A 25,844-nucleotide genomic window follows, 5' to 3' on the forward strand; every position below is an offset into this window, starting at 1 on the left:
GACAGTCCTTATCTACAGGTTCACAAGATAACGGGGTTCTCCATTTAACATAGGTGCATGCATACATACCATATTCCTTTCTCTCATTTATAAATCTTTGAGTATGTAGTCTTGGTTGCCAATAAAATACCTACCTAAAAATAAACACAAACCTCTTAACCTACACCTCCTTTCATACTGCCATGTGTCCATGACCAAAAACGAATGGTTAAATTTAACATACCACATTTAGAAAAGGTCTTCTTTAAACAGCTATATTAATATTGCCTTGGCACATTACTATCATCACTGAAAAGACTGTCTTAAAAGATGTCTGGCATGATATCCGTACAGGTAAAATTTGGCAATCAGCCATGATATTATTTGAAGTGACTACAACGTGCTAAATGGCATTGAGCCCTGAAAGCTACTTATGCAACAAATATACATCACAGTGTTAATATCTTCATTTAAAGACACTTTAACTTTTACATTTTTAAATATACACACAAAAAAAGCTGCCCTGTAAAAATTTGAAAATCCTACATAAAATATATTCTTATAATAATTCTAAAACATGCAATACAGTCCAAGATGATTCACAACACAGCAGGCATATAATGAAATAAGCAGCAAAGCTATTTTAAAACACATGCCAATGAAAATTTCATTTAGTGAAAAAACAAGCCAAATAATTCTGAAAGTGATACAGTGCAGTGGTCAAGTTTAAACAAATGGAAATTCACATTTAATTGCATGCTTCCACACATGAACTAGGTGATATAAATTAAAATGTATAGCTAATCTCAACAATCGATATATTTTTAAATGGGTTATTATTGGTTTTATGAATTTTGAAGGCTGTGATTAATTAATGGGATAAAACAAAATTAAATCATGACAACGAAATCTTGCTTTGACATATACACTGGTGACACCCAGATTTTGGCCTTCATGTTCAGAAATTTCAAACAAAAAAGTTTCATCCCTTTTCTGTAAACCTCTTTTATTTTTATAATAAGCTGTAAAGCATCACACTAAACTTCTTAAATCATACAAAATATTAAATCAATATATCTTGGCTATTTTTCTAAACAGATTTACAAGCTCTAAAATATTTTTATAAATGCTAAAGAATTTACATATTTTATTTCATCTGTCTTATACTTCTAACATTGTTCTCACAAAATCAAATAACGGAATATATGTTCAGGGCAACAAGGAAAACAGGACATATCTAAAGATATTCTCAGAAATAATGAAAAAAATTGAGAGTGGAACTAAGAATAAAATGTAATACAGTTAACTTACTTTCTATAGCTATGCTGTCTAATATAGTAAACATCAGTCAATTGTGGTTACTTAAATTAAATTAAAAATTCAGTTCTTTGGTTGCACTAGCCATATTTTAAACTCTCACGAGCCACATGTGGCTAGTGGCTACAGTATTGTACAGTGCAGGGTCAAACATTTCTGTGACTGTAAAAAGTTCCATTGGATAAAACGGCTCAATACCATGATATAATGAAAAAAATAACGATGATGCTGGCTTAGAAAAGTAAGGAAGCAATGTAGGCCAAGCAATGTAATTTTATATGTCAAATGCATTTGTAGGGTACTAATATATGCAAATAATTTGAAGACTGTCTGCTCACGGAATCAATTCTTTTCCTCATATTTCTTTATTTCAAAGACAGATTAAACAAATGTAAATCATGACACAATTTTAAAATGAAGACTCCAAAAAAATCTTCAAATTGGTATACAGCAAATCCCCCCAAAAAGTCAGCTTTCAATCATATGTTTTATGATCTAAATATCAACGAGAAAATAAAGTATTTCAAAACGAAGAGAGTCAATTCATAACCTCTGCTGGCTGCATCTTCTCCCATATTCTGGCTACAACCTCCCCACTGTTACCACCTGGCAGTCAGCGGACTACTTCTCCACACACTGGACATTCATGTTGGGCTTCTTGGTGTCTGGCAATGGGCAGATGTCTTGTACTGCCACCCTAATGTTTCTTTTCACACATTCTGACCATCTGATGAAGTTACATTTAGTCTTTGAGTATTATTAGCATTTTCAACCTGCAAAACCTTTTTCTCAATCACTGTCTGAATTAAAAACAGGTAATAAGCAATTAACTTTTTCAAAACAAACTGTTACCTTTTCTCCTAATTGCTAAATTTCAACATTTAAAATTCTCAGGGACTCACTGAAGACTGTAAGAGGAAAGGATCATATGTGGCTTCTAGAAGTGGCTATAAGATTTTTAAGTTGAGGCACGTAAAGGAAGGTAAGGAAAACAGAAAAGGGATAACATTTTAGATGTCTATTTTCTCCAATAAGATATAAGGTATCACCAGCATTTCACAAAAAAAAAAAAAGTAGCCAATTTTACTTTAAAGGTCAACTGGAGTAAAAGGAAAAAAATCTTTTAATAAGATAGGTTGGCCCATCTTTCATACAGAATCAAATATTTCAGAAAGCCTAAAAAAGCAGTGTACATTATCCACAAATGGGTAACACCTCAAACTTTAAAACATTAACAAAGACACCATATGCATAAAACGAGCAAAGATTATGTTATTAACTACAAAAATTATCAATACTTTTATGCAAAATTTTAAATATAGAAGAAAGTACTGGCTTACTTAACCTCCCCAAAATAACAACATGGCTGTTAACATAAGCTTTGTTCCACTAAGTAAATGTAAAAGATTTTTAAGGTAACTGATATTTAAAAAGCTAACAACAGGGATATGTCGTTTTCTTCAAAAATATTTTGTCATGTTATATTGACAAAATGCAAGCACTAATAATCAGTGCCCCCTTTAAATACATTGGAACTCGTTTGGAAATTTAGTCCTGTTGACCTTTAAGTCATTCAGCCCAATTTGTTCACTTTCTACAAAATTTTGAAGACTTGACCACTGATGTTTAAAACCTTATCTATACAAGGTTATTTAATTTAAATCTAACACTCTACTGCCTGCGGCCACACAAGCAATAAAGCATTTTCTACCTCTCCACCCCAAAGATCTCCATTGTGATGCTGTGAACAATGAACAGAAAGCTGGATTTAGAATTTATTTTCAAAGAGAAGATTCACAACTCATTAACAAAAGATAAAGCAGTAACTGTGTTCTGCACAACACAATAATTGAATTAACATTAAAAAAAAAAATGTGGTTTTCCTGGTACGCATGGTATTTATAAAGCCATCACTGTAAAATATTCATCAAGCTTATTTTAGAATTCAGAATTTATCATTGCTAGTACAGCACTTAAGTGACCTACGCTTTATCTTATTAATTTGTATTTTTAAACAGTCATATTTCTGCTGTTGAAAATACAAAGTAAAATCAAGCACCTTTTGATTTTTTGCTGATGTAAATAACACTGGAAATAAACATTACTAAAACCAACTATATCTTTCTGACAAAGGGAAATACAAAATAGGAAGAAAGCTGGCATATATATGACCAATAATATACAGTAATACTCTTATTTTTACATAATTTAATAAGCTATTGCTATACTCACAAATCTACTCTTTCGAGGCACCCTTTTATTTTAAAAATCTGCCAAATGTCCAATGCAATGCTATCCAAAAAGAATATGTGAGCCAAAAGTGTAAACCACATGTCATTTTAAATTTTCCAATAGCCAGATAAAAAGGAAATGAGTGATATTAAATTTTAATGATATGTTATTTAATCTAATATATCTAAAATACTATTATTTTAAATTGTAATCAATATAAAAATTATATTTTGTATTCTATTTTCATTCAAAGTGTTCCAAATCCAGCGTGTATTTTTACACTTACAGCACACTCAATTCAGACTAGCACATCTCGGTGCTCAACAGCCACATGTGGCTTAGTGGCTACTGTGCTGAACAGTCCATGTTTAATTAATCCTTTTATTAAACCAATGGCAAAACTAATTTTTAGAATTCTATTCCTCCCACGCCAATTACTCAGAATAGGGTTTCTGGTTTCCTTCTTAAGCATGTCTAAATGATGAAAAATTTCAAAGAGAAACCTGCCAGGAAAAAAAAAAGGGGGGGGGAACATTACTTACCCATGAATTTATGTGTGAATCTATCCAATGAAAAATTAGGCAAATGTTTCATAAATGCAGGTTAAGTGACATTATATTTGTAATACAATGACTTATACTAGTTTAAAACTGGTGATCATGAGAAAGAAGGAAATACTAGAATTTTAATTCACTTGCTAAAAACCTCCAGGATCCAATTACTATACGTGGAGCCTTCTCACCTTCTGTATTTAACTTGATCTATATGTTCTTGATGAAGGTCTATGTTCTAATTATTGCATCATTTACAAAGCTCTCTGTACAGTGTTAGGCTATATGCTTCTTAAAAAAAAAAAGGAAAGACAGATCTTTTTGATTTCGCTTCAGCATTTAACCATGTCCTGTAACTAGCAAATAACTTAAATATTTGGCAAATGAATGAATGCAACTGGCACAGCACTTTAAGGCTGGAGAAGATGTGGCAGTTGATTTAACAACTGGCTTGAACTACAACCCAAGGCAGAAATCCCCTCTTATAATATTTGCAAACAGTGGTCATCCATCCATTGTTTAAAAGAAAGACTCCAAACACTGATAGCCCAAAACCTGGATGGGTCAGAGTCAAAGATGTGTTTTGGCTGCCCTAGCCTATTTGAGTTGGCATGGTGTTTTTTAAGTAATTTGAATTAAATGCCAACATTTAAAAAACAGGTTTTGCACTGAAATCACATCGGGTTTTGTTGTTGCTGTTGTTGTTGCTGTTGTTTGGCAGGGTGGGGGTTACTGTTTGGCACTCCCAAACCCATACTAGTAGCCACTAGTGCCAAGTGGTTATTGCCTCGTTAGCCAAGACATCTATTCTGGTCTCCACAGTCCAGAACCAGCCCACTGTCTCCAACAGAAGCCTCATCAGATGGCTGCTGACACATGGGCTACTGATTTTCTTATAGTAGTTAATGGGGAAATGAAAAATTTATTGTCTCTATACCTATCTCAAAAGCAATAAAATGAAAGAGGGTCCTGTATTTTTCTGGAGCCTGCTTCATTAATTTGGCCCCTGAAGCATCTAAATTTCACCTCTAATTTAAATACTTCCAGTGACAGATCTGACAAAATTAGGCAGCCCATTTCATTTTTGGAGAGCCTTAGGTATTTGCTTTCTCTTGTGCTAGGTTGAAGTCTGCCTTCCTATTTCATCTATTCATTGATCTGTAATCTTTCCCATGAAGATACCCAGTATATTGTTGTTCTCTTCCACAAGACAGCCATCATATTCTGCTGTTGTCCCTTCTCCAAATTAAATATTATTTCTTGTAGTTGTTCTTCACAGAAAAGTTTTCTAATTTCCTCCCTCGGGACATAATCCAACTTAATAAGGTTCTTCCTAAACAAAAGGGAGGAACATCTCAGTAATTTCTGATCTAGACAAAGTATGGTAGAATAGTTGTCTTGCTCTGAAAAAAAAAATGCCATTTTTATTAAATATGGTTATTATGGTATGCTTCGTACAACTCTTGTAGCCAAGGTTTGTCATTCGACATTCACTCAACAAATATTTATTAAACATGTACCTAGTACTGTGTGAGGTATGAGTTCCTGAAGACTGTTTTTCATCTAGTTAACCATATTTCATCCCTATTTCATTCCTACTTCATATTAATCACATATAAAAACTAACCAAAGCTTAAGATTAGAAGCCCACATAAAATACAGGCTTTCATAAAATACGTATATGAGCTTCATCTAATTACAGGTAGAAATACTAATGTATATAACTAAAATTCCTTTTAATGGTCTATACTAAATATCAACAAAGAAAAAGGGAATTTCCCTTGGTTAATCAGGCAAGGATCTTTAATTAGCCAAAGAGGTTCTATCAAAAGAATATCAAGTTTTATCTGGCAGGATGATTTCAAGCTGTTACTGTCTTTCCTCCCTTCCTCACTGTGCCAGTTTCCTAGCAGGATGGAAACATAAAAATGATGACTTCGCAATGAGTATAACCCTCTCCAACCTCATACTCCCTGCACTCTCAGTTACCTAATTTTTTTTTTTGTATATAGTCATGCACTGCATAATGCCATTCTGGTCAAGGACGAACTGCATATACAACAGTGGTCGCATGAGATGATAAGGGTTTGAAAAATCCCTATTGCTAGTGACGTCACAGCTGTCCTAACGTGGTAGTGCAACATATTACTCACATGTTTGTGGTGATGCTGGTACAAACAACCTACTGCGTTGCCAGTTGTAGAAAAGTATAGCACACAATTATGAATACATAATACTTGATAATGACAATAAACAACTTACTGGTTTATGTATTTACTATATTTTTTATCATTATTTTAGAGTGTACTCACTCTTTCTATAAAAAAAAGTTTGCCATAAAACAGTATGCCATATTATACCAGCAGCAGCCTTATACATCTTGTGCTTACTATATCTCTTGATTGCATCATTTTCTCTTGTCCTTCATTTAATCTTGTGTTATTTTGTACAGTAACATGCTTGTAGCCTAGGAGCGGATCAATAGGCTATACCGTAGAGCCTAGGAGTGTAGTAGGCTATACCATCTAGATTTGTTTTATGTGCACTCTATGATGTTCACACAACCATGAAATTACCTAATGATGCATTTCAGAACATAGGTTATCATCAAGCAGCACAGGACTCTATATGTATAATTTTTATATGTGCAAAATATCTTCTAAGTAATTAGTGATTACCATTTAAAGAAAAATACATGTTTTTTAAATAGCATACTTTTATTCTTACAACAAATCTACTCTTAATCCACTCTCCTACATGGCACAAAGACATAAACATCGCCCGAGGAAACTCCGTATCACAGCATGAACCAAAAAAAGAGGACATTCTCTAAAAGATAAATGTGCAGAAAGATTCTTTTCTGATAAGTTTTTTTTAATAAGATTAATACGTTATTCTCATACTATAAGAAGAAGAAATGGACAGAGTGGAGAAAAGAATTAAATTTAAAACCTCAAAGCCCAAGTTGGGCAGAGGTTTCAGAAGCCCTGAAATCTGGGTGCTATACATCTAATTAGACCTTTTTCTATCATTACTACAGAAATCCACTACTATTTAGTTGATGTTCAAAACCTTTATTTTTAAAATGGATTAAAAATGGCTGAAGAAAATAAAATCCTCAGGTAGAATAAAATGATACCAAATAATTCCTCTAAAAAGTCATTTACGACTGGTCATTATATAGTCTCACCCCTTAATTGTGCATATTTATTTACACATTACTATATATAGATGTTGCCCTAGTAAGTACTTCAGTAGTCCATTATTTCATCCCTCATTAAAGTACATCGCAGCGTAAGAACATCTCCTAAAATACAGACACAGTTAATAACAGGTTTAACACAAAGCCGGTATTCAACACCCAACTTTAAGTGCATACGAAAAAACAATAAGAATTCATTTTGACATTCTAAAATGGGGGTGGGGGGTGCCTTTATAACTACAGTTTTAGTTTATCTGCTGTGAAGATTAACCCTCAAAATGACAAAGATAATTTCCCTTCCATAGTTATCACTGAAACTCCCTGACCCCAAGGTTGTTCCACATACCTGGTCTGTTAAGCCTGTCAATTTTATCCATGCTAGGAGAGGGGAGACGAAGTCGAGGACTGCCCTGATTGGAGTTGTCTGATCCCATGTCATTGAATGAATCATCAAGTGTCAGTAAGAGTTCTTTTACACATTTATGACAGATACTATGTTGACAAGGAAGAATCAATGGGTGGGTAAACAGCTCCTTGCATGCTGGGCAAATAAGCTCTCTTTCGATATTCTTAATGGTAACCTTAAATTGAGAAAAAGAAATCAGAATCAAAGGTAATTAGTAGGTGAATATATTAACATGTTTATATCTCCTGTGCAAGCATATGTGCTTACTGTTCCAAAAAGAATTAAGAAACAAATTTTTTCTTTAAATCCGAAGTTCCTTTTTGGCTATGAAATTCTAATACTATCAATCCCCCTCAACATCTAATAGCCTAGAACTGAAGGGACATGAGATGGCAAAAACTAAAGTATGAGAAAAATTAGCAGAAAATATTAGGGGATCATAGTATTTCATCAATTATGAAGTTATTCAAAGCATTGTTAATTCATTGATTTAGAACTTCCGTGAAATCCTGAAAGCTGATTACTTCAATAAAAAATTAAGGATATAGCACTAAGAATAAGACTATTCCTATTTAGCACATTAACTTTGTGACTGGCAAATAAAAGCTGATAAAAAGTGAGTTTACCAAGATGTTCGTGGAAACCTACTTGAAATCTATTTCTACATTAAACATGACCATTTTTCATATGCTGCAACTGTAGTGGAGGTAAAATGCTTGAAGTTCTCATGCTGCAATATCAAAGCAATTATCTTAAAAGCACTTTATGAATATTGAAAAGGTGTATAAGATTAGAAAGCACTATTATAAGTGCCCTCAATACTACAAATATGCATTATTTTCAATGAGAAACATTTAGACTCTTATCACAACTAAAAAGTTTTGATAATCTCTATCAGTTTTCCCACCTTTTCCCTATGTAGGTTTTTTCCCCCGTGTAACTCAAACTTCAGTGGCTATGAATCTATATCAGCATCCCTCCATGTTTAATGACAGTCTAACTTTAAAATACTCATAACCTTGTACAATCATTTCAACTACTGAAAATATAGAGAATTAAAATTGAATTAGGTCACATATTTTAATTAAAAATGTATACTATCCTATTCAAGTGACACAAAGTGCTTTAATAATCCATAACAGCTCTAGAACGAACTGGCTTTATCACTGTCCTTTGCAGTGTTTCTTGCTGCATCACTCAATACATATTTAATAAAAGCTCACGTCATGTCACAATTTGGGTAAATCTGGAAGATAGCCGCACCTCACAATTCACATCAAAGAATATATTCGCATCCTCTCGTTTCGCAGGGGATTTTATGCCTAAATCTAAAGAAAATATCGTCCTGAATGTCCAAAATAGGTTCTCGCATCCCATTTTATGGGAGGTTTACCTCCCACTGGAAGATCTAAAATCATTTCCATTTTCCTTGTACATAAAGCACAGTGGATATAAAGTAATTCTTACCCAAAAGAAAAATTAGTGTTCATTTTACAATCTGATTAAGAGAAATGTGATGTTGTGGCTCCCAAAATTAAACTGTTTTAAATAAATGAGGTTCGACGGTAAACTAATAAGTTTGCATATCCGAGCCCTTCAAACAAAGCCTTGTACCCCGACAGCTGCCAGAGCGAGCCCGCCTCCCGCCAGCACACACAGCCGGGGAGGAGCCTTTGCTCTCGGCGACTGCTAGCCGGGTGGGGCCGAGACCGCGGGGGTCGGAGCGGGACTCGAGCGTCCGCCCCTCCCAAGGAGCGGCAGGACACGCGCCCCCTCCACCACGCGCACCTCACTCCCTGAAGCGAATTAATTCTACAAACCTGAACCCCATTAAACTCCCCGAGGTGCTCAGGTGGACGACAACCGCATCCGAGGGGCGCCCTCTTCCGGGCACAGGTGACCCAGAGTCCGACCCTTGGAGGAGTAGAGATGGGGGCGCCCTGGTCTGCGGAACCCGGCCCGGGGCGGAGAAGGCGAAGAGGAAGCAGGGCCAGCGCACTGCAGCCTTCGCGCCTCCGGGGGCGGAGGGGTAGCTCCCTCCCAGGGGCTAGGGGCCCCGGGGCGCCGCCATCACCAGGGGAGGCGGCCACCCCTCTCCCCTACTCACCAAAGAGTCTGAACCATCCCCCTCCATGGTAGCCTCCCGCCAGGTGTCATCAACGGCAGGGTCCAGACAGGCAGACTAGCGGCGGGCAGGGTCTGTGGGTGGGTCCCTGAGGCGGCCGCGGAGCCTCGGCTGGGAGCCGGAGGGAGAGCTGGTCCGCCGGTTCCGGCCCGCGGACCGACGCGGCGAGCAGGCCAGGGCGGGCGAAAGCACAGGCGCGGAGAGCTCAGCTTCGCTCCCTGCGACGGCCCCGGAATCCCGCCCTGCGGCCGGCGGCGGCGGCGGCTCCTGCGGACTGCGGCGGGGCGGGCTGCCGCGCGGAGACCCGGACTCGGGCGCAGCGAGGGGCGGGGCCGGGCGGGGCGGCGCCGTCGCCCGGGCAACTGCGCCCACCGCACAAAGGAGGCGGGGCTGCGGGAGCGCGGTGCCCAGGCGACCCAGCCGCAGGGCGGGGGTGTGGCGCGAGGTGCGCTCCCGGCTCCCTCCGCCACGCCTGCACCCCCACGACGGCCGCGGCCACCGCCCCCTGCGGGGGTAGGAAGCCTCCGAGAGGCGGAAGTGAGGGGAGGGCGGAGGCTGACGGCAGCGCCGGGGCGACACCCGGGCGGATCCGTCCTGCGGGGCTGCGGCAGACTGCAGCCTTGGCCTCTAGCCCCGGCGGCCTCCTGCGCTTCACTTTGCTTTCTCTGGGCTTTGCTGAAGCGCGGTGCCAAGCATCCCATCTCCTGACTCCGACTCTACCCCGCGGCGGGGTGTCGGCGGGCCGGGGCCGCCTCCCTGCGCCGTCACACCCAGCACCGCAGAGCCGCGCTGATGGGGAGACAACCAGCGCGACACCCCGCCCCGGCCCAGGACAGGGGTCTCCCCAAGTGGGTTCCTCCCTGTCCCCGCCTGGCTCTCCTCCTCCATTTGCGGCTCGGCTCGTAGGATGAACTTCGCATTCCCTGACTAATCGCTAACTACTCGTATTCCGCTTTCTGCTTCTGCTTTACACACCAGGGCGCGGGGCTGTCACGCACGACACGTTCTTGCCAAGTGGCGCGGGGACAGGCCACAGTATAGGGTCGCTCTCCCGGGTGCTGGACAGGAATTGAATTCAAGAGACGGCAGCGAGAAAGCTCCCGCCCCGACCCCGCAGCTGCTCTGCGGTTTCCCCAGCGGACAGAGGGCGCGGGGAAGTAGGGACAGCTGGTCCGGAGGTGCCTCGGCACCCACGGCGCCACGTGGTGGGCGCGGGCCAAGTAAGTGTTAAGACAAGGCTTGGACAGCTCAGGGACTAGCAGCGTAAAATTTACCCATCGCGGCTTAAGCGCGTGTCTTCTATCTAGTTTTGAAGACAAACGAGAAACCAATTAACCTGGGAAGCTGTATTAGATCACGCCACCGCCTCCCGGGCTGGCTATATAAGTCTATCCTTCCGTAAAGACTGCGGAAATAGGTGCTCTAAACAGCTAGGTTAAGGGACCACAGAGCTGTAGCGCGATATCCCGTTTAGGTTTTGAAATGCTTCCCACTTCTATTTCCTACTTGGGAGGCGTCTCTCGCTGTGGAAAGTTCTGCAGCCTTCTCACAGCACAGTCAGCAGTGGTAGCATCTTCTCCAGCCCAGTAATTAAATAACAGTGTAGCAGTGTAGAAAAACAGCAAAGGACCACAGCAGTTGTCTTTAATGCAAACCCTAAATTTACAGATGAGGTGCAGAGAGGATGAACACCTTGCCAACTAATGACTGGACTTTTCTGGTGCAGGTTAATGTGTGTTCCGTGGCACCACGTGCTGAAGTTGAGGCTTGCTTCCTACAGGTTCTGAAGCGTCCTCATCAGGAGGGAAATGAGGAAAATGCCTGCATAATTTAGTTACCTAAACGTACCACACCATGTTCCCATATAGATTTTTAGAAGTTCGACCATTAAAAAGCATTATTAATCAGTTTCTATTTTTAATACTGGTCTTGGGTTAAATAATTCCCCTCTAGCTGTAATCTCACATTAGCACACTTAAATAGCACTTTGGTCCAAAACTAGTTAGGAGAGTGAAAGAAATTAGAAGGCTTCATTAACACAAACTAAAGATAAAACTTGTATAGACGATATCTGGCTGAAAATAAATTTGAAAGCCCTTCCATTATGCAAATCAACCTTCAATGAGATATCATTTTCCAACTGATTCTCCAAGTTCAAAAATTATGTTGATACACTCTGCAAGAATGTGGGGAACTAAGCAAGTCCAATCTTTTTTTTTTGACAGTGTAGATTGGTACAGCTTATTTGAAGTGAAAATTTTTAAGTACTATTAAAAATTGTAAATGCTTATATCTTGACTAAGCAATTATACTTCTAATAATTTTCCCATTTAAAGATTTACATGTGTGCACAAAAACATGTGTACAATGATCTTACTTATAGAAACTAAATTTCTATCACCCATAATGTACATCCATACCATGGAATAGTATGCAGCAGTTAAAGTGAATGTACTGATGAGAAAGGATTTCTAAAATAAAGTGATTTAAAAAAAAAGTACAAAACCATATGGATTCTGTATATTGCCACTGGCAAAAAAAAAAAAAAAAGATAGGCATATATGCTTATATAGGCAAATAAGTCTCTGAAATAGAGCACCAAAAATGGCAACAGTATTGTGGAGAAGTAAAGGGAAGGAAGGAATCCAGTGTGGAAGATACTTTTCACTTTCATTGTATTGTATTGTTTGCACTTTATAATGTTATACTTCCAGAAACTGTTTAATGTAATTTAATCCATAAATTTTTTAAAGCAAAAAGAAGAGGAATGTTGGTAAGAAGATAGCAAACATGAAAACCATTCTAAACCATCGCTCTCCCACCCACTTCCCTAGTCATTTTTACCCCCCACCTCCCCTTGGCGGCCATGCTTTGGATCATCTCATCCATTTCTCTCAACATCCATACATTCCAGCCTTCCAGTTATCAAATATATACCAAAATCCTTCCCAGTTCCTCAACTTAAAATCCTGTGGGTTTTTTTTTTAATCCTTTTCTCTCTGTCCCCCTGAACCTCTGGTCAGCCTTCAAATACTCTTGTTTTTTCTCAGATTCTGTCCTTTCTCATCCTCACAACTAATTCGTCTACTCACGCTGAGCCTCCTCTCCCCATGTCTAGATTACAATAACAGCCTACCAATTAGGTATTTATGAATGACTTTCCATATGTGTAAGTTGCTGTCCTTATAACTCATTTGTACAGGGGCAGAATAAGCTATGATCTTGGACTACAAGCAACTTTGCGTAGGAGTATAACAGAGGGAATGTATGTGCATGTGAATATATTTGAATGTACGTTAGGGGATAGGGAGGTAAACTTGCAATAATACGAAATGAGTCTACTATAGTTTGGAGGGCCTGGAATATCATGATTCTTTTCTGTAGACGTTGGAAAGGTTTTAAAGACTTGTAAGTTGAAATGACATGAAAGATGTGTATTGTTCTGGTTTTTAAATCATTCATTCATTCTGTCCATTTGCACTATACATGCTATCCCTTGGTGCCTACTGTACCTTAATTTGGAGTATGATAGCACTTCCTTTTTCCAATAATTTCTTTTAAAATATATGTTAAAAATCAACACAAGGAAATCTATTCCATGCCTATTACCCCCCAAGTCCATATAAATTACTCTTTATGTATTTGTTAACTTTATGTACACATTTACTCATTAGTATATCTCCCACTTGTTGATATTACTTAATTGCTCTTCTCTCTCAGAGTCATGAGCTATCTACTTCATGAAGTCCAAAAGGTCAAGGAAAGATGTATGTCATCACTTTTCTCCTACTTTACCTGCCAACCAACCACCACTCCACACACACATACACACCCTTTAGGTAAGGTAAAACAGAGGCTCAATAATTGTTTATTATCTTACATTTAAAATATAAACCTGTTACCCTTTAGGCTATACTCTACTCACTAAACTGACCTGGTTTCTCCATATTGATTCCTAATACCTAACAAGAGATTAAACTCCTGGTGCATGTTTCAGTCGGTGGTGTGAGGCATCACTGGCTCTTAATCTGTTTTGTCTGATATCAAACAACTAGGGTCCCATTCTGTTAATATGTCTGAACAAGAAGTAACAACAAAGAAATATGGCCACATACTCCTAAACTTTGCCCCCTATTGGAAACTCCTGGTCATTTAACAACCTGGGTACCAAATTAAGAGAGCCCTGGACTTAGGGGAAACAAGGAAGATGATAAATGAAGTAAATCACAGGGTTTCACAATGACTGGCACACATACTGTCTATGCTGATGGGTATCAGGAAGTTACAATAGGGACAGTAAATGGCATTTATCAATTATTGACCCAAGACTCGGGCATACCATGCTCACCTGTCATAAAGTGTTTCTATGGGAACCACCTCAGGGGAGGCAGTCCATCAAGCCAAGCAGTTCAGATTCCCATTGCCTAGCCAAATCCTTCTCATCTTTCAAGCAGCAGATCTAGAGCTTCCTTCCTCATTAGTCTCGTTTTCATTGATTAGCTCCTCTTACTCTGAACTCCTTTGGTACTTAAGAGTCTTACCACTCAGTTTAACACAATTACACACACTCATCTCATATGCTAATGTTTGATGTTTTGTAAATCTTATCTTCCCATCCACTTAAGCTTTTGTTTCTTTCAAGATAAAATCCAGTCAGCATTTACCCACTAAATGGTAGTACCAGACCGACCATTTAAAATTCGATGAGAGGAACAGAGTGCTGCTCCAGCAGGAGTGTAATGGCTGCATGACCGGTGGACAAAGCGGTCACTTGACCACCTCGAGGTGAACAACACTAGTAATATTTAGAGGTTGTTAGCAGGTTACCTTTGATCACCTTATTATTCTTCCACTTAGGGTTGCTGAGTTTAGCAAATAAAAACACAGGGCATACAACCTGTTAAATTTAATTTTTGGATACATAAAGAATTTTTTTAGTATAATATGTCCCAGATATTGAATGGGATGTACTTATACTAATATATATATTTGTTGTTTAAATGATATTCTACCTCCTATATTTTATCTGGCAACTCTTCCTCCACTTAGTAATGATCACAGTTTGGATATAAGATGTCTCAAGACCTAACCCTGTTGTCATAGTGGCTATATGTAACAGCTTTCATTTATTGAGGGCCTACTATGTGCCAATAACAGAATCAGGAACTTTGCCTGAACTATCCATTTAAGCCTTGAAATAACCCCGTGAAATAGGTATAATTCCCTTCAGTGGGAACATGTAACAACCATAACCCCTACGTACCTCCACCCACAGGTTAAATAATATCCTCGAGGTCACGTGAGAAGATACCAGAGAGCCAAGATTTAAACCTGGGTCTCACTTCAGCATCCCTATTACACTGCCCACAGGTAAGTATAAAACATGAAATTTACAATTTCATAAAAAATATGATTTAAACATTTTTTTTAGTGTGGGGGATACTTTTTTCAAATTATCTTTTGAAAAATGTAGTGAAAACATCAGAGGAAAATTATAATGACATTTATGAATAGCTATTTTCAAATGATAATGCTGAAGTCTAAATCTTCTGTTTGCCTTCCCTACCTTCCACAACATACACATTTTACCCAATCCTAATGTATGAAAAAAAACATTTTTTAGAAGAATACTTTGCAGTGGACACAATCTTAGTATTATCACCCAGTTTAGATTTCAGTTGTGTGAGCAACTATCTATAGAGCCTTCTGAAACAGATCCTTTGGTGGTATTTTGGTTTTGGTCTCAGGAGATGTTTAAGATTTTGTATTAGTCTAGGTATGAGGGTTTTTAATCCTAATTCTTTCAGAGTATAAGTATCTTCCTGTCTTAAAATAAATTTTATGTTTATAAAAGTTCTTGAATTTTTTGTGCCTAAAAGATGTTAAAAGTAATAATTCACCAAGTAATGGAATCACTGCCTGTTTCTCTATTCAATGCAAGCATTCCAAAGCCTCTTTTATTTTGCTCAAACTGTTGTACCCTTTGGAAGAGCCTGAACAGTAACTACGGAATGATGAGAAACAAGAAGTACTTTCTGGCCATTTATACATAAATATAACTATGTTAAATATCCTAAATATAAAAGGTATACTAAATTTAAATTTTTCTATGTTCCTTGTCATCCAATTTTCATTATATGATTCCAGAAGAGTGTCTGATGGTGTGAAGGGAAGAGGTGTAGGAAGATGATAAAAAAATAATGAGGCAAATCTTTCTAGAGACTAAAACAGTTTCTAGATATTGACCACAGATTTGAAAGTTCTCTTTTAGTCCAAAGAGACAAGTTAAAAAAGAACAAAAAGCAGCTTCCAGAAATCATACGAATTTCTCTGATAGTGAAATATGAGGAATTCCATTTACATTGATTTTTAAACCTCTTGAGAGTTACCATAGGTATTATCCATACTTAGAGAGTATCGTTTGATGAGCAGAAAGACCGCATTGGTAGAGATCACTGTGTACTTTAAATATTAAAGTAATCATCACAACAGAGTAAAATAACCTGATCAAGTTTGCCATGTGGGTTTTAGGTTACCCTAAGATGAAAGGCTCCCCTCCCACATTCAGACAACACACAATAAACTAATTTAATTTAAAATAGACACACAGCAAACTGCTGCCACTGGGGAAGGCAGTGGATTGGAAGTGGGAGTGAAGTTGAACCTTTTATTCTGTAAAACTTTCCCCAAAGGATGACTGTTCTGCAAAAGCATGTATTAATTTTGTAAAGTTTAAAACCATCAGAGAAAAGTGAAAGAAATTATGATGATGGCCGACCCACTGATCTCGACTTTGAGGGAAAGGGAGAGGAAGCGGGCAGGAGGATGACAGGCCTTTCCTTGCCTTTAACTCAGCAAACATAGCATAATTAGACCAGTTTCACATTATTCTCCACATTACAAACCTAAACTACAAAATGGAACCTAAAGCAAGTAAATCTCAAAGTTCTTCTATCCATGGCTAATAGAGAGGTATTCACTATTCAAATCCTGTATAATCACACATAAAATGAGGGTTTTAAATGGAGTTTGGGGGTGGTAAAGAGAGTGGGCAGGGAATAAGCTTGAGCTGAAATAGTTAGAAGGCTACTCATGATACACACCACCAAAAACAAATAAACTAAAAGGCAGAGGGAGGAACTGTCTTAAGTTCTTACTATGAAAGCCTACTTTCCAAACTCAGAGATTCCACAGGGACACCCAGCCTCTCTAACTTTGGAAGTCAGCTGAGAATGTTCTGTGTTTGCTGGAGGCCCATTGCCGAAGCCTAGTAAGGAGGGCGTGCCTAGCTAATCAAGAGTGAGGCAGAGAAGTTCAGAGGATGAAACCAGGTTTGGGTTTTTTTTCTTTCATTAGTGAGCATACTGTGGTAAACACACTACTAATTCTGAGAGGTTTGTTTTAGTTTACCTGACTTTATTATAAGAAGTTTTAAGTGTTCACTAATGGTTCCGCCCTACTTCCCCATTATGTGAAGTTAACCTATTTGCTTCATAATCACCTGGGGTGTCAATATGCAGATCCCTGGGTCCTACCCCTGAACTATTCTCTCAGAATGTAAAGTTTTGCCTGCTGTTTAAGGAAATTAGCCAGCTTATTTCGAAGAATGTCTGAGCACCACAGGCCTAAACTCACCTCTCAATCATCCTATATTCCATCCATCAAGAGTGGTCCATTTATTTTGTAATCAACAAAGGTATCCTCTTTCCCCTGCCCCCACCCTCCTGCCACCCGAGTTCCTGTGCGCCGGGGTCCTGCTGTGCGCTTTAGAGGGCCAGGTTCTGGCCCTCTGACTGCGTGCCTCTTCTCTACTCTGAACCAGCACTTCTTTCCGGACTTCTCTCCCCAGATCAGTCCTCCAGAGGGTGGGGGGAGGGAGGTGGCCAATAGGAGGCTATTTGGGGGGACAAGGTGCTTGGGTATATCCGCCAGTCTGTTCCCACGCATGCTTGGGAGGCCCCTCCAGGAGCAGGATAGAGCCTGGGCTAGGAAGAAAAGGTGAACAAGGGTCCTCGGTTTGTATTTCTGGTCTCGAGCTGTAATTGCTAGGGGCGAGCCAAAGCACAGCCCTCACCTTAGAGATGTTAATCCACATTCTATTTCGGATGAGTGCACAACAAGGGAGAGAATTCCGGGATGCGAACGGTTCTCCTGGGACGCTTTAGACTGGAAGTGCATTAAACCGGCTCCCCAACCCCCGGAGCCACAGGACTCTCTGGCCTGAAGCTAAAACCGCTCCACACTCTATATCCGCGGAGTTGGAGTGAGTGAGGTATGAGACTGAAGTCTCAGGTGCTCACACCAAGCCTGCAGAATCATCCTTCTCCTTTCTAATGACCCCGAGCCCTAAGTCCTTTGCTCCCCTGTGCCATCACCTCTTCTCGAAACTCCAGGCGCAGAGCGCAAATGCAGATGCCGTTTCACGCTTTCTCCGCGCCGGCGACTCCCGGCGGACCGCGCACCGGGTGGCCTTTGCATTTCTCGACACCTCCCTCCTGCAAACCAGTTAGGAGCCTCTCTGGGCAGTTTCTTGCATGCTGCGCGGAGACCTCCCTGAAAGGCTTTCTGCCCAGGCGCGGCGCCAACCGACCCGGCCGAGGGCGTGGTCGCGAGGCGCCACCGACAGCGCCAGCCTGGGCTTGGAAGGGGCTCCCGGACAGGAGCCGGGCTGAAATCTCCCCACCCCACCAAAGTAAGGCGGCTTGAAATGTTCCCTGCCTGGGGCAGCAGATAAGGACCTGGAAGGAGGGCTGAAAACGCCAAGGCGGGTGGTCAAGATTCTGCTCCTGTTTACCAGCCGCACAGTAGGACTTCACGCTCAAGCTGATTCTGCCCTCCCCGCCTGTTCACCCGCTGCTCGGACCCTCCCTCCGCCCTCCATCCCTGGGCAGGCGAGGTCACCCACTCGGAGTCATCACGCTTGGGCAGCCCTGGGCGCATCCGGGAGCGCCCCCTCGGCCGACGCCCGGCCCTCCTCCGCATCTTCGCACGCTGAGGTCTAGCCCCTCGCCATCTCAGGAGCCCCCGCAGTCGCCCCGCTGGCCTCGAACACGCCAGAAAGTCCCCCTTGACTCATTTCAGAGACGCCGCGCAATAAAGAAAAGGCAGCTACTCTGCATTCTGCAGCTGCCGGGACGCAGGGGCTGGGAGCGCGCGCCCGGGATCCCAGCCCCCTCCCTGGAATGACTCGGGTGCCCACACCTACCGGCCAGGTAGTGCCTGAAGTGGGGGCCCAGGCCGCTGCTCCGCTCTTCCCAGCACTTACCTTGCCTCTGACTAGCAATTCCATGATGTACCCAAATTCACTTATCTCTCCCGACTCAGACATGGTTACGACCCTTCACAAACTCTGGAGGAGCGAGGCGGGTGCATCGACTTTGTCCTTTTTTTTCTGTTTTTAGTCTGAGTTTTGCCAAGCGCACCGCCAGTATGCTGTTAACGAGGAAAAATGAGAAAGCGGGGAAACAAGCAGAAGGCGGGGGTAGGTGGGAGGACGGCCATAGGGGCTTCTGGGCAGCGGCGGCCGGCGTGCTCGGCTCAGGGTGAAGCTGTCGCGCCCCGCGATGTAACGGAACAGACGAGGGCGGCGGCGGCCGAGAAATCACCAGGCGGAGCCGCCGCCGAGGCCCCGCCTCCTCGGGGGTCGCTGCCCGCGCTCCCGCGGGGTCGGACCGCTGCCGAGACAAACACCCACACAAAAGCGGGGCCACTCCCGGCGCAGCGCCGACATCCACCGGACAGTTAAAGAGGTGCTTTATCCTGTGCGAGAGAAGGCGGCCGTCTGAGCTCTCAGCGTGAGGCCAGGAACGCTCCCCCTCACACTGTCTGGAGGTGCGAGGGCAGAGAGAATGAATGCAGAGGAGGCACAACAAAGGATCTGGCTGCCAGCGCTGGGAAAAAAAAAAAAAAAATGAGGGGCCCAGGAAATGGCATAGCAGCTGCATCTCAATCAGCCTTCCTGAAATCCAATAGGTGACAAGACAAAGCCAGAGCTTCTGAGATGAGAACAAATACAATGATTGTGTTTTGAACACTCTAAGTGTAAGAGTCGATGTATCTCTATATCCTCTTGATACTCAACTTTCCCATAATTTGAAAAAAAAAAAAAAAAGTATTCCAGCCAGCAAGGTTCGTGGACACTTTCACCCTTAGTTAAGACTTAACTCGCTGTCCAATTTGTTCGTTTCGTTGAGATAAACGTTCAGTGTATGTTTCTCATCTTTTATACTTTTTTTAAAAAATAGCAGCTCCTCTAGGAGGCTGCAGCTGAAATGGCCTCTCAGTCTTCTCCCTGATTCATTCATAACTGACAATCCTTGCTTCTGAAAACAAAACTTGGCTGAAAAATGTCAGTCCTCGTCTACTACGTTGCTCTAAGCAGTCTTATCTTTCTTGAAAAGACAGAAAGTGATAAGGGTTTGAGTTTTTCTTTTAAAAAAAAAAATGCCAGCAATAGATTAGACACAAATATAAGATTTACAAGCGTGAATCACTTTCCTTAGGCAGGTTGGCAGAGTTTGTGCTGGGCTCAGCATCAGTGGCAGGGTGGACTATGGAAATGACCTAATTTGCAGGAGCAGAGGAGGTTTGCAGGCTTGATGAGACAGGGTTTTCTTGTTTGTCTCTTCTTTTGGTCATTTTCTAATTTCTTCTCTCTGGCCCAGAAGTCCAAAAATATATTAGAATTTCTATTTTTTCCTCCATTAATGTTGCTCCTTGACTGTTCTTCTACCAGAACTTTGCTCCTCTTCAGTGTGTTGCTTTCCTCTCTGCTTTGGTGCTGATAGCCTATTAGAAGAAGCAGCAAAAGTTAATGTGCTGGGTATTCATTGTTGGGGCTCAGCAGGAGATAAGACAACAATCATAATGCTTCTTGCTTAGAAGGTGCTTGTTCTTCTCAGGTTGTGTAGAATTTGTGTATGCTCTCTGCTTCCATATGCAAAACTAGTAGAATTCAAGTAAGGTCTGTAGCATTTATGAAGGTATTCTTTCCTAATATTAGTAATATTTGGCAGATTGCCAGAAATAGATATTGCTCTAAAAGTGAGTTTTTCATGCCCAGAATGGCTTCTGGCACATGATAAAAATCAGTGTTAGACTGAACAACTAACCTTATATCTGCTTTATGAGCAAGGTGGAGAAAAGTAGAGACAAAGGGGCATACAAGTCAAACGTTTCCCCTAAAAACCTTACCCAAACCCCATTCGATGACTTCCACTTACATCTCTGTTGTGAGAACTGGGTCACATGTCCACTCCTAGCTGCAAGGTAGGCAGGGAAAGTGATTATTCCACTGTGGAAACACTGATAGCCACTCTAAACAAAATCAAGGATTTGTTATGAGACAGTTATTAGGTAGGGAACTGTTAGTTTCTGCTACCCCTGAAGTAGATCCATTCAATTTCCTGAGTTTCATTTTTTCTCTTCTGTAAAATGACTGGTTTTGAACTAAATTGTATCTGCCCCTTCCTGCTTAATGCTAATACCTCTAGGATCCCTTTGCCATGTAGCAACACTAGCTGCCACTCTTTCCCCTGAAAATGTCGCTATTATAAAAGGTCTTCCCACCTGATCACTTGCTACTAGGAAAGCCTCCAGGCAAAATATCCTTATCAGTTGCCTTGATTTCTACCCAAGACCAAGATGAGGATGGGGGTAAGGGTCTTAGAATAAGCTACTGCAGTGGCAGGGAGTAGAATTGCCTGAGTCCAGATTAGTGTCCAGAAGTTAGAACCTGGGTTGGGTCCTGAGCATTTACTCAGATACCTAGTGGCATTTATCACTCTTTATTGTTGTCAGTGTGTGAAGAACACTATGGAGCAGCAAAGACCGTTCAAATATGGCAAGCAAATGAAATGAAGACCACATTAAAATTTCCCCTGAAATTCTATGCATGGACTTCAAAGACACAGGGTCAGAGAGTCAATAGGAACCAAATAAAAGTTGCTTAATTATTTCCCTTGCTTGTAAGAACAAAGTAAGACTAATATTATAAAGATTAATGTCCAACTTCATTCTCCAAAGGAACCAAATTTAAGAAAAAAGTTAATTCATATTTCTCAAAAGTCATGAAATTAACATGACAGATGCTGCTTCACAGGGAACTTCTCCACCTTAGAGAAAGATATTTAATGGAGGGATTATGCGATGTGTGAATTTTTCACACTGAGAAGACTAGCAATATTAAAGGGTTGCATGCTGTGGAAAATCTGCTATTTTCCAATTTCCATCTAAGGGAGAAAACTTTTCAATTTAACTGCAAAACTAGTAGAATTTAATCTACTCTATCACCATGCCAATGAATAAAATAATTGTAACCCGATCCACAGCTTTTGACTTCATTTTCATCTACAACTCTCTATTTTCTCCTATCTACTGGTAATCAACACTGACAAAATACACTTTCCAAGTCTTTTTTAAACTATGGACACAGATAAATAATTGCATTTATGAAGGCTTAGAAGTTGAAATCTATAATGATTAATGTTTAGCAGTTTAAGAGTTAGAGACTAGAATAAGGAATCTAAAAAGATCTTGGTTTTAATAAACCCTTATATTTACTTCAACAGTTTTTATTTCAAAGATGCAAACATAAAATATAGTTTTCTGACACAAATACATCCTAGCACCTAAACTCAGAATGATCACTTAAAAACTAATTTTTTTTAAACAGCTTTATTGAGGTATGATTTACATACCATAAAACCCATCAACTGTAAGTGTTCAGTTTAGTGATTTTTTTATTATGTAGTTGTACAACCATCTCATAATCCAGTTTTAAAACACTGGAATATCTCTTTATTGAGATTTTTCTTTAATTTCTCTTAGTTATGCTCTATAGCTTTTAGTGTTCAGATATATTACACTTCTTTTGTTAAATGTATTGCTAAGTATTTTATTATTGTAAATGAAACAGATTTCTTAATTACCTTCTTGGTAATTGTGCACAGAAATACAACTAATAATTGCATAATGAGCTGTACTTTGCAGTGTTACAAAATTTATTACTCTAGATTTTATTTGTAGATTCCTTATATTGCAGATGCGCTTCAACTTATAATGGGGTTAAGTTTTGAGAAATCCATTATAAGTCAAAAATATCATAATTTGAAAATGCATTTACTACTACAAAGTGAAGTATGGGTTGTTTACCCTCATGATTGGGTGGCTGACTAGGAGCTGTGACTCACTGTTCCCGTCCATCAACACAAGAGAATTTCATATCACATATCACTAGCCTAGGAAAGTAGCAAAATTCACTGAAAGAAAACTTTCTACTGAAAGTTTTCACAACTTTGTAAAGTTGAAAATTCTAAGTCAGGGGACCACCTGTATCTGTAATTAAAATTTTAATTTTTCCTTTCCAATTTGTATGCCTTTAATTTATTTTTCTTGTCTTATTGTTCTGGTTAGAACCTCCAGTATAATGCTGAATAAAAGTGACAGAAGTGGACATCTTTGCCTTATTCCCAATCATAGCGCAGAAGCATTCAGTCTTTAATAATTAAATGCTGGTTTGCCTACGTTCCATAAATTTTGATATGCTGTTTTTTTCATTCAGTTAGAAATATTTACAAATTTCCCCCTGTGATATTTTCTTTGACACTTGGGTTATTTACAAATATGTTAATTTCTAAATTATTTCAAATTTCTAAATATTTTAGATTTCCCATATTTCTTTGTGTTGATTTCTAATCTAATTCTGTTTTGAACGATACCATCCTTTGAATGATTTCAATGTTTTTAAGATAATATTGAGGCTTTTTTCATGGTCTAAAATGGGAATCAGCAAACTTTTTCTTACCATGTAAGATAGTAAATATTTTACACTTGCAGGCATATAGTCTTCTTGACTACTCAACTCTGCTGTTATAGGATGAAAGCAACCATCAACAATAGGTAAACAAATGAGTGAAAATTAAAAAACCATTTATTTATGAAAATAGGCAGCTTTCAATAAGCACATAAAAAGATGCTTATTCATTCATTAGGGAAATGTAATCGAAACCACAATTGAAATCATTTTTGCACACCTATTAAAACAGCTATACTTAAAAAATAGAAAATAAGTGTTGGCGACAATGTGGAGAAATTGGAACCCTCATATATGGTTGGTTGGAGAGTAAAATGGTGCAACCACTATAAGGAACAGTTTAATGGTCCTTCAAAAGTCAAATATAAAATTACCATATGACCCAGCATTTCCAATTCTAGGTTATAGCCACAAGAATTGAAAATGTATGCAAATGGATACTTGTACACAAATGTTCACTGCTGCGTTTTTCACAATAACCAAAAGATAGAAACAACCCGAGTGTTGATTGACAAATGAATGGACAAACAAAATGTGGTAAATACATATAACGGAATATTATTAGGCTATAAGGTGGAATCAACTTCTGCTATCTGCTACAGTATAGATGGACCTTGAAAACATTATGTTAAGTGAAATAAGCCAAACACAAAAGAACAAATATTGTTATTTATTATATATGAACTATCTAGAATAGACACATTCGTAGGTACAGAAAGTAGATTTGTGCAGCTGGAGGGAATGGAGAATAAGTTATTGTTTAATTGGTACAGAGTTTATGTCGTGGATGATTAAAAAGTTTGGGGTTTAGATACTGGTCGCATGAGATTATGAATATAATTAATACCAGTGAATTGCACACTTAAAAATGGTTAAAAATGATTTTTAAAAATGAGGTGACTGGCCTTGGGCTGTAGTGTACTGGACCTGGCCTAGAATATTACCCTCATCTTTTGGGGGGTAATATTCCATGTGTGCTTAAAAAGAATATGTATTCTGCTGTTGGGTGTAGTGTTCCATGAGTATGTTAGGTAAAGTTGGTTTTCTATGTCTTATGTCCTTGTTCTTCCTCTATTCTTCTTTTAGTGTCTTTTGTGTTTTAAATATTTCTTAGTATACCTATTTCTTTCTTCTGTTGACTTTTAACAAAATTTTTATTTTTTAAAACTCTAGGAATTATAATATAAATCTTAACTGATCACAATCTACTTTAGATTAATACTGACTTAATTCTGGTAAAATACAGCAACTTTACAATATAGTTCTAATTTTTTTCTTCTATTATCACATATATTACATCTACATGTTATATACTCAACAATACAGTGTTATAATTATTGCTTTACACAATCTAATAAAAGATTGCATGTTTTTAAAGAAATTCAGAAGAGAAAAAATATATGCATATCATTTATTTACCCACAAGTATATCATTTCTGGTGTTCATCATTTCTTGCTATCTGCAGTCATTTCCTCTCATTCTGAAGACTTCCTTTAGTATATTTTATAAGACAGTCTGTTAGCAATGAATTTCTTCATTCTTTTAATTAATCTGTAAATCCAAAACAACCACAATAAAACTCTCAAGGATTTTCCAAGAATTTGTCAAGTTAATTCTAAAAGTAATTCAAAAGAGTAATGCACAAGAATGCCCAAGACAATTTATAAAAGAACTATGTTCTAGCAAATATGAAAATGAAGCCATATAATTAGAAAAATTGGTATCAAAGTAGACAAACATCAATAAAACAGAGTAGAAAAATCTAGATTAAAAACTTGTGATTAGATTTTATATGATTTGTATTTACTAAAAAATAAAGGTAACATTTCAAATTAGTGGTGAAACGATGGACCAATCAAATGGTGATGAGAAAACCTCTGTACATCAAAAGATACTAAAGTTAAAAAAAAATGAGACTGGGATAAAACATTTGCAACATATACAACAGATAAAGGATACATTTATGAATGCATAAAGAACCTCCTATAAATCAATAAGAAAACAAGCAACCCAATAGAAAAATGGGTAAGGAATATGAACAAACAGTTTGTAAAGAAGGGAAAACAAATGACCGATAACATGAAAAGATGCACAATTACAATAGTTATAAGGGAAACAGAAATGAAAGCAATGAGACATCATCATTTATTTGTCAGTCATCAGCAATGAAAAGAAATTGGTAATACGAATTTTGTAAAAGTGTAAGGACATGTGTACC

At 39.3% G+C, this 25,844-nt stretch overlaps 1 protein-coding gene and 1 long non-coding RNA gene across 3 annotated transcripts in view; both read right to left on the minus strand.

Moving 5' to 3' along the window:
* TRIM36 (tripartite motif containing 36) overlaps window positions 1-19,305 on the minus strand; it is a 42,329-nt gene extending 23,024 nt beyond the window's left edge. Inside the window, exons 1-2 of one of the 2 annotated variants that reach the window (XM_039848480.1) lie at window positions 19,078-19,305; window positions 7,628-7,862 (exon numbers count right to left, since the gene is read on the minus strand). In XM_039848480.1, coding sequence (XP_039704414.1) covers window positions 7,628-7,862; window positions 19,078-19,140 — 298 coding nt within the window. In that variant the 5' untranslated portion in view covers window positions 19,141-19,305. Of the gene's footprint in view, window positions 1-7,627; window positions 7,863-9,794; window positions 10,098-19,077 lie in introns of those variants that run through there. The other variant, XM_039848481.1, reaches the window with a different exon arrangement.
* Window positions 19,306-20,510: 1,205 nt separating this feature from the next.
* Window positions 20,511-25,139, minus strand: LOC120590834 (uncharacterized). Its single transcript, XR_005649782.1, has 3 exons — window positions 25,045-25,139; window positions 21,035-21,128; window positions 20,511-20,600 (listed from the first exon to the last, which is right to left on the minus strand). It is a non-coding gene; the product is annotated as an uncharacterized LOC120590834 (long non-coding RNA).
* Between the last annotated feature and the right edge of the window lie 705 nt (window positions 25,140-25,844).

This window comes from Pteropus medius, unplaced genomic scaffold, assembly GCF_902729225.1.
Source record: "Pteropus medius unplaced genomic scaffold, Ma_sr-lr_union100, whole genome shotgun sequence".
Lineage (NCBI taxonomy): Eukaryota > Metazoa > Chordata > Mammalia > Chiroptera > Pteropodidae > Pteropus > Pteropus medius.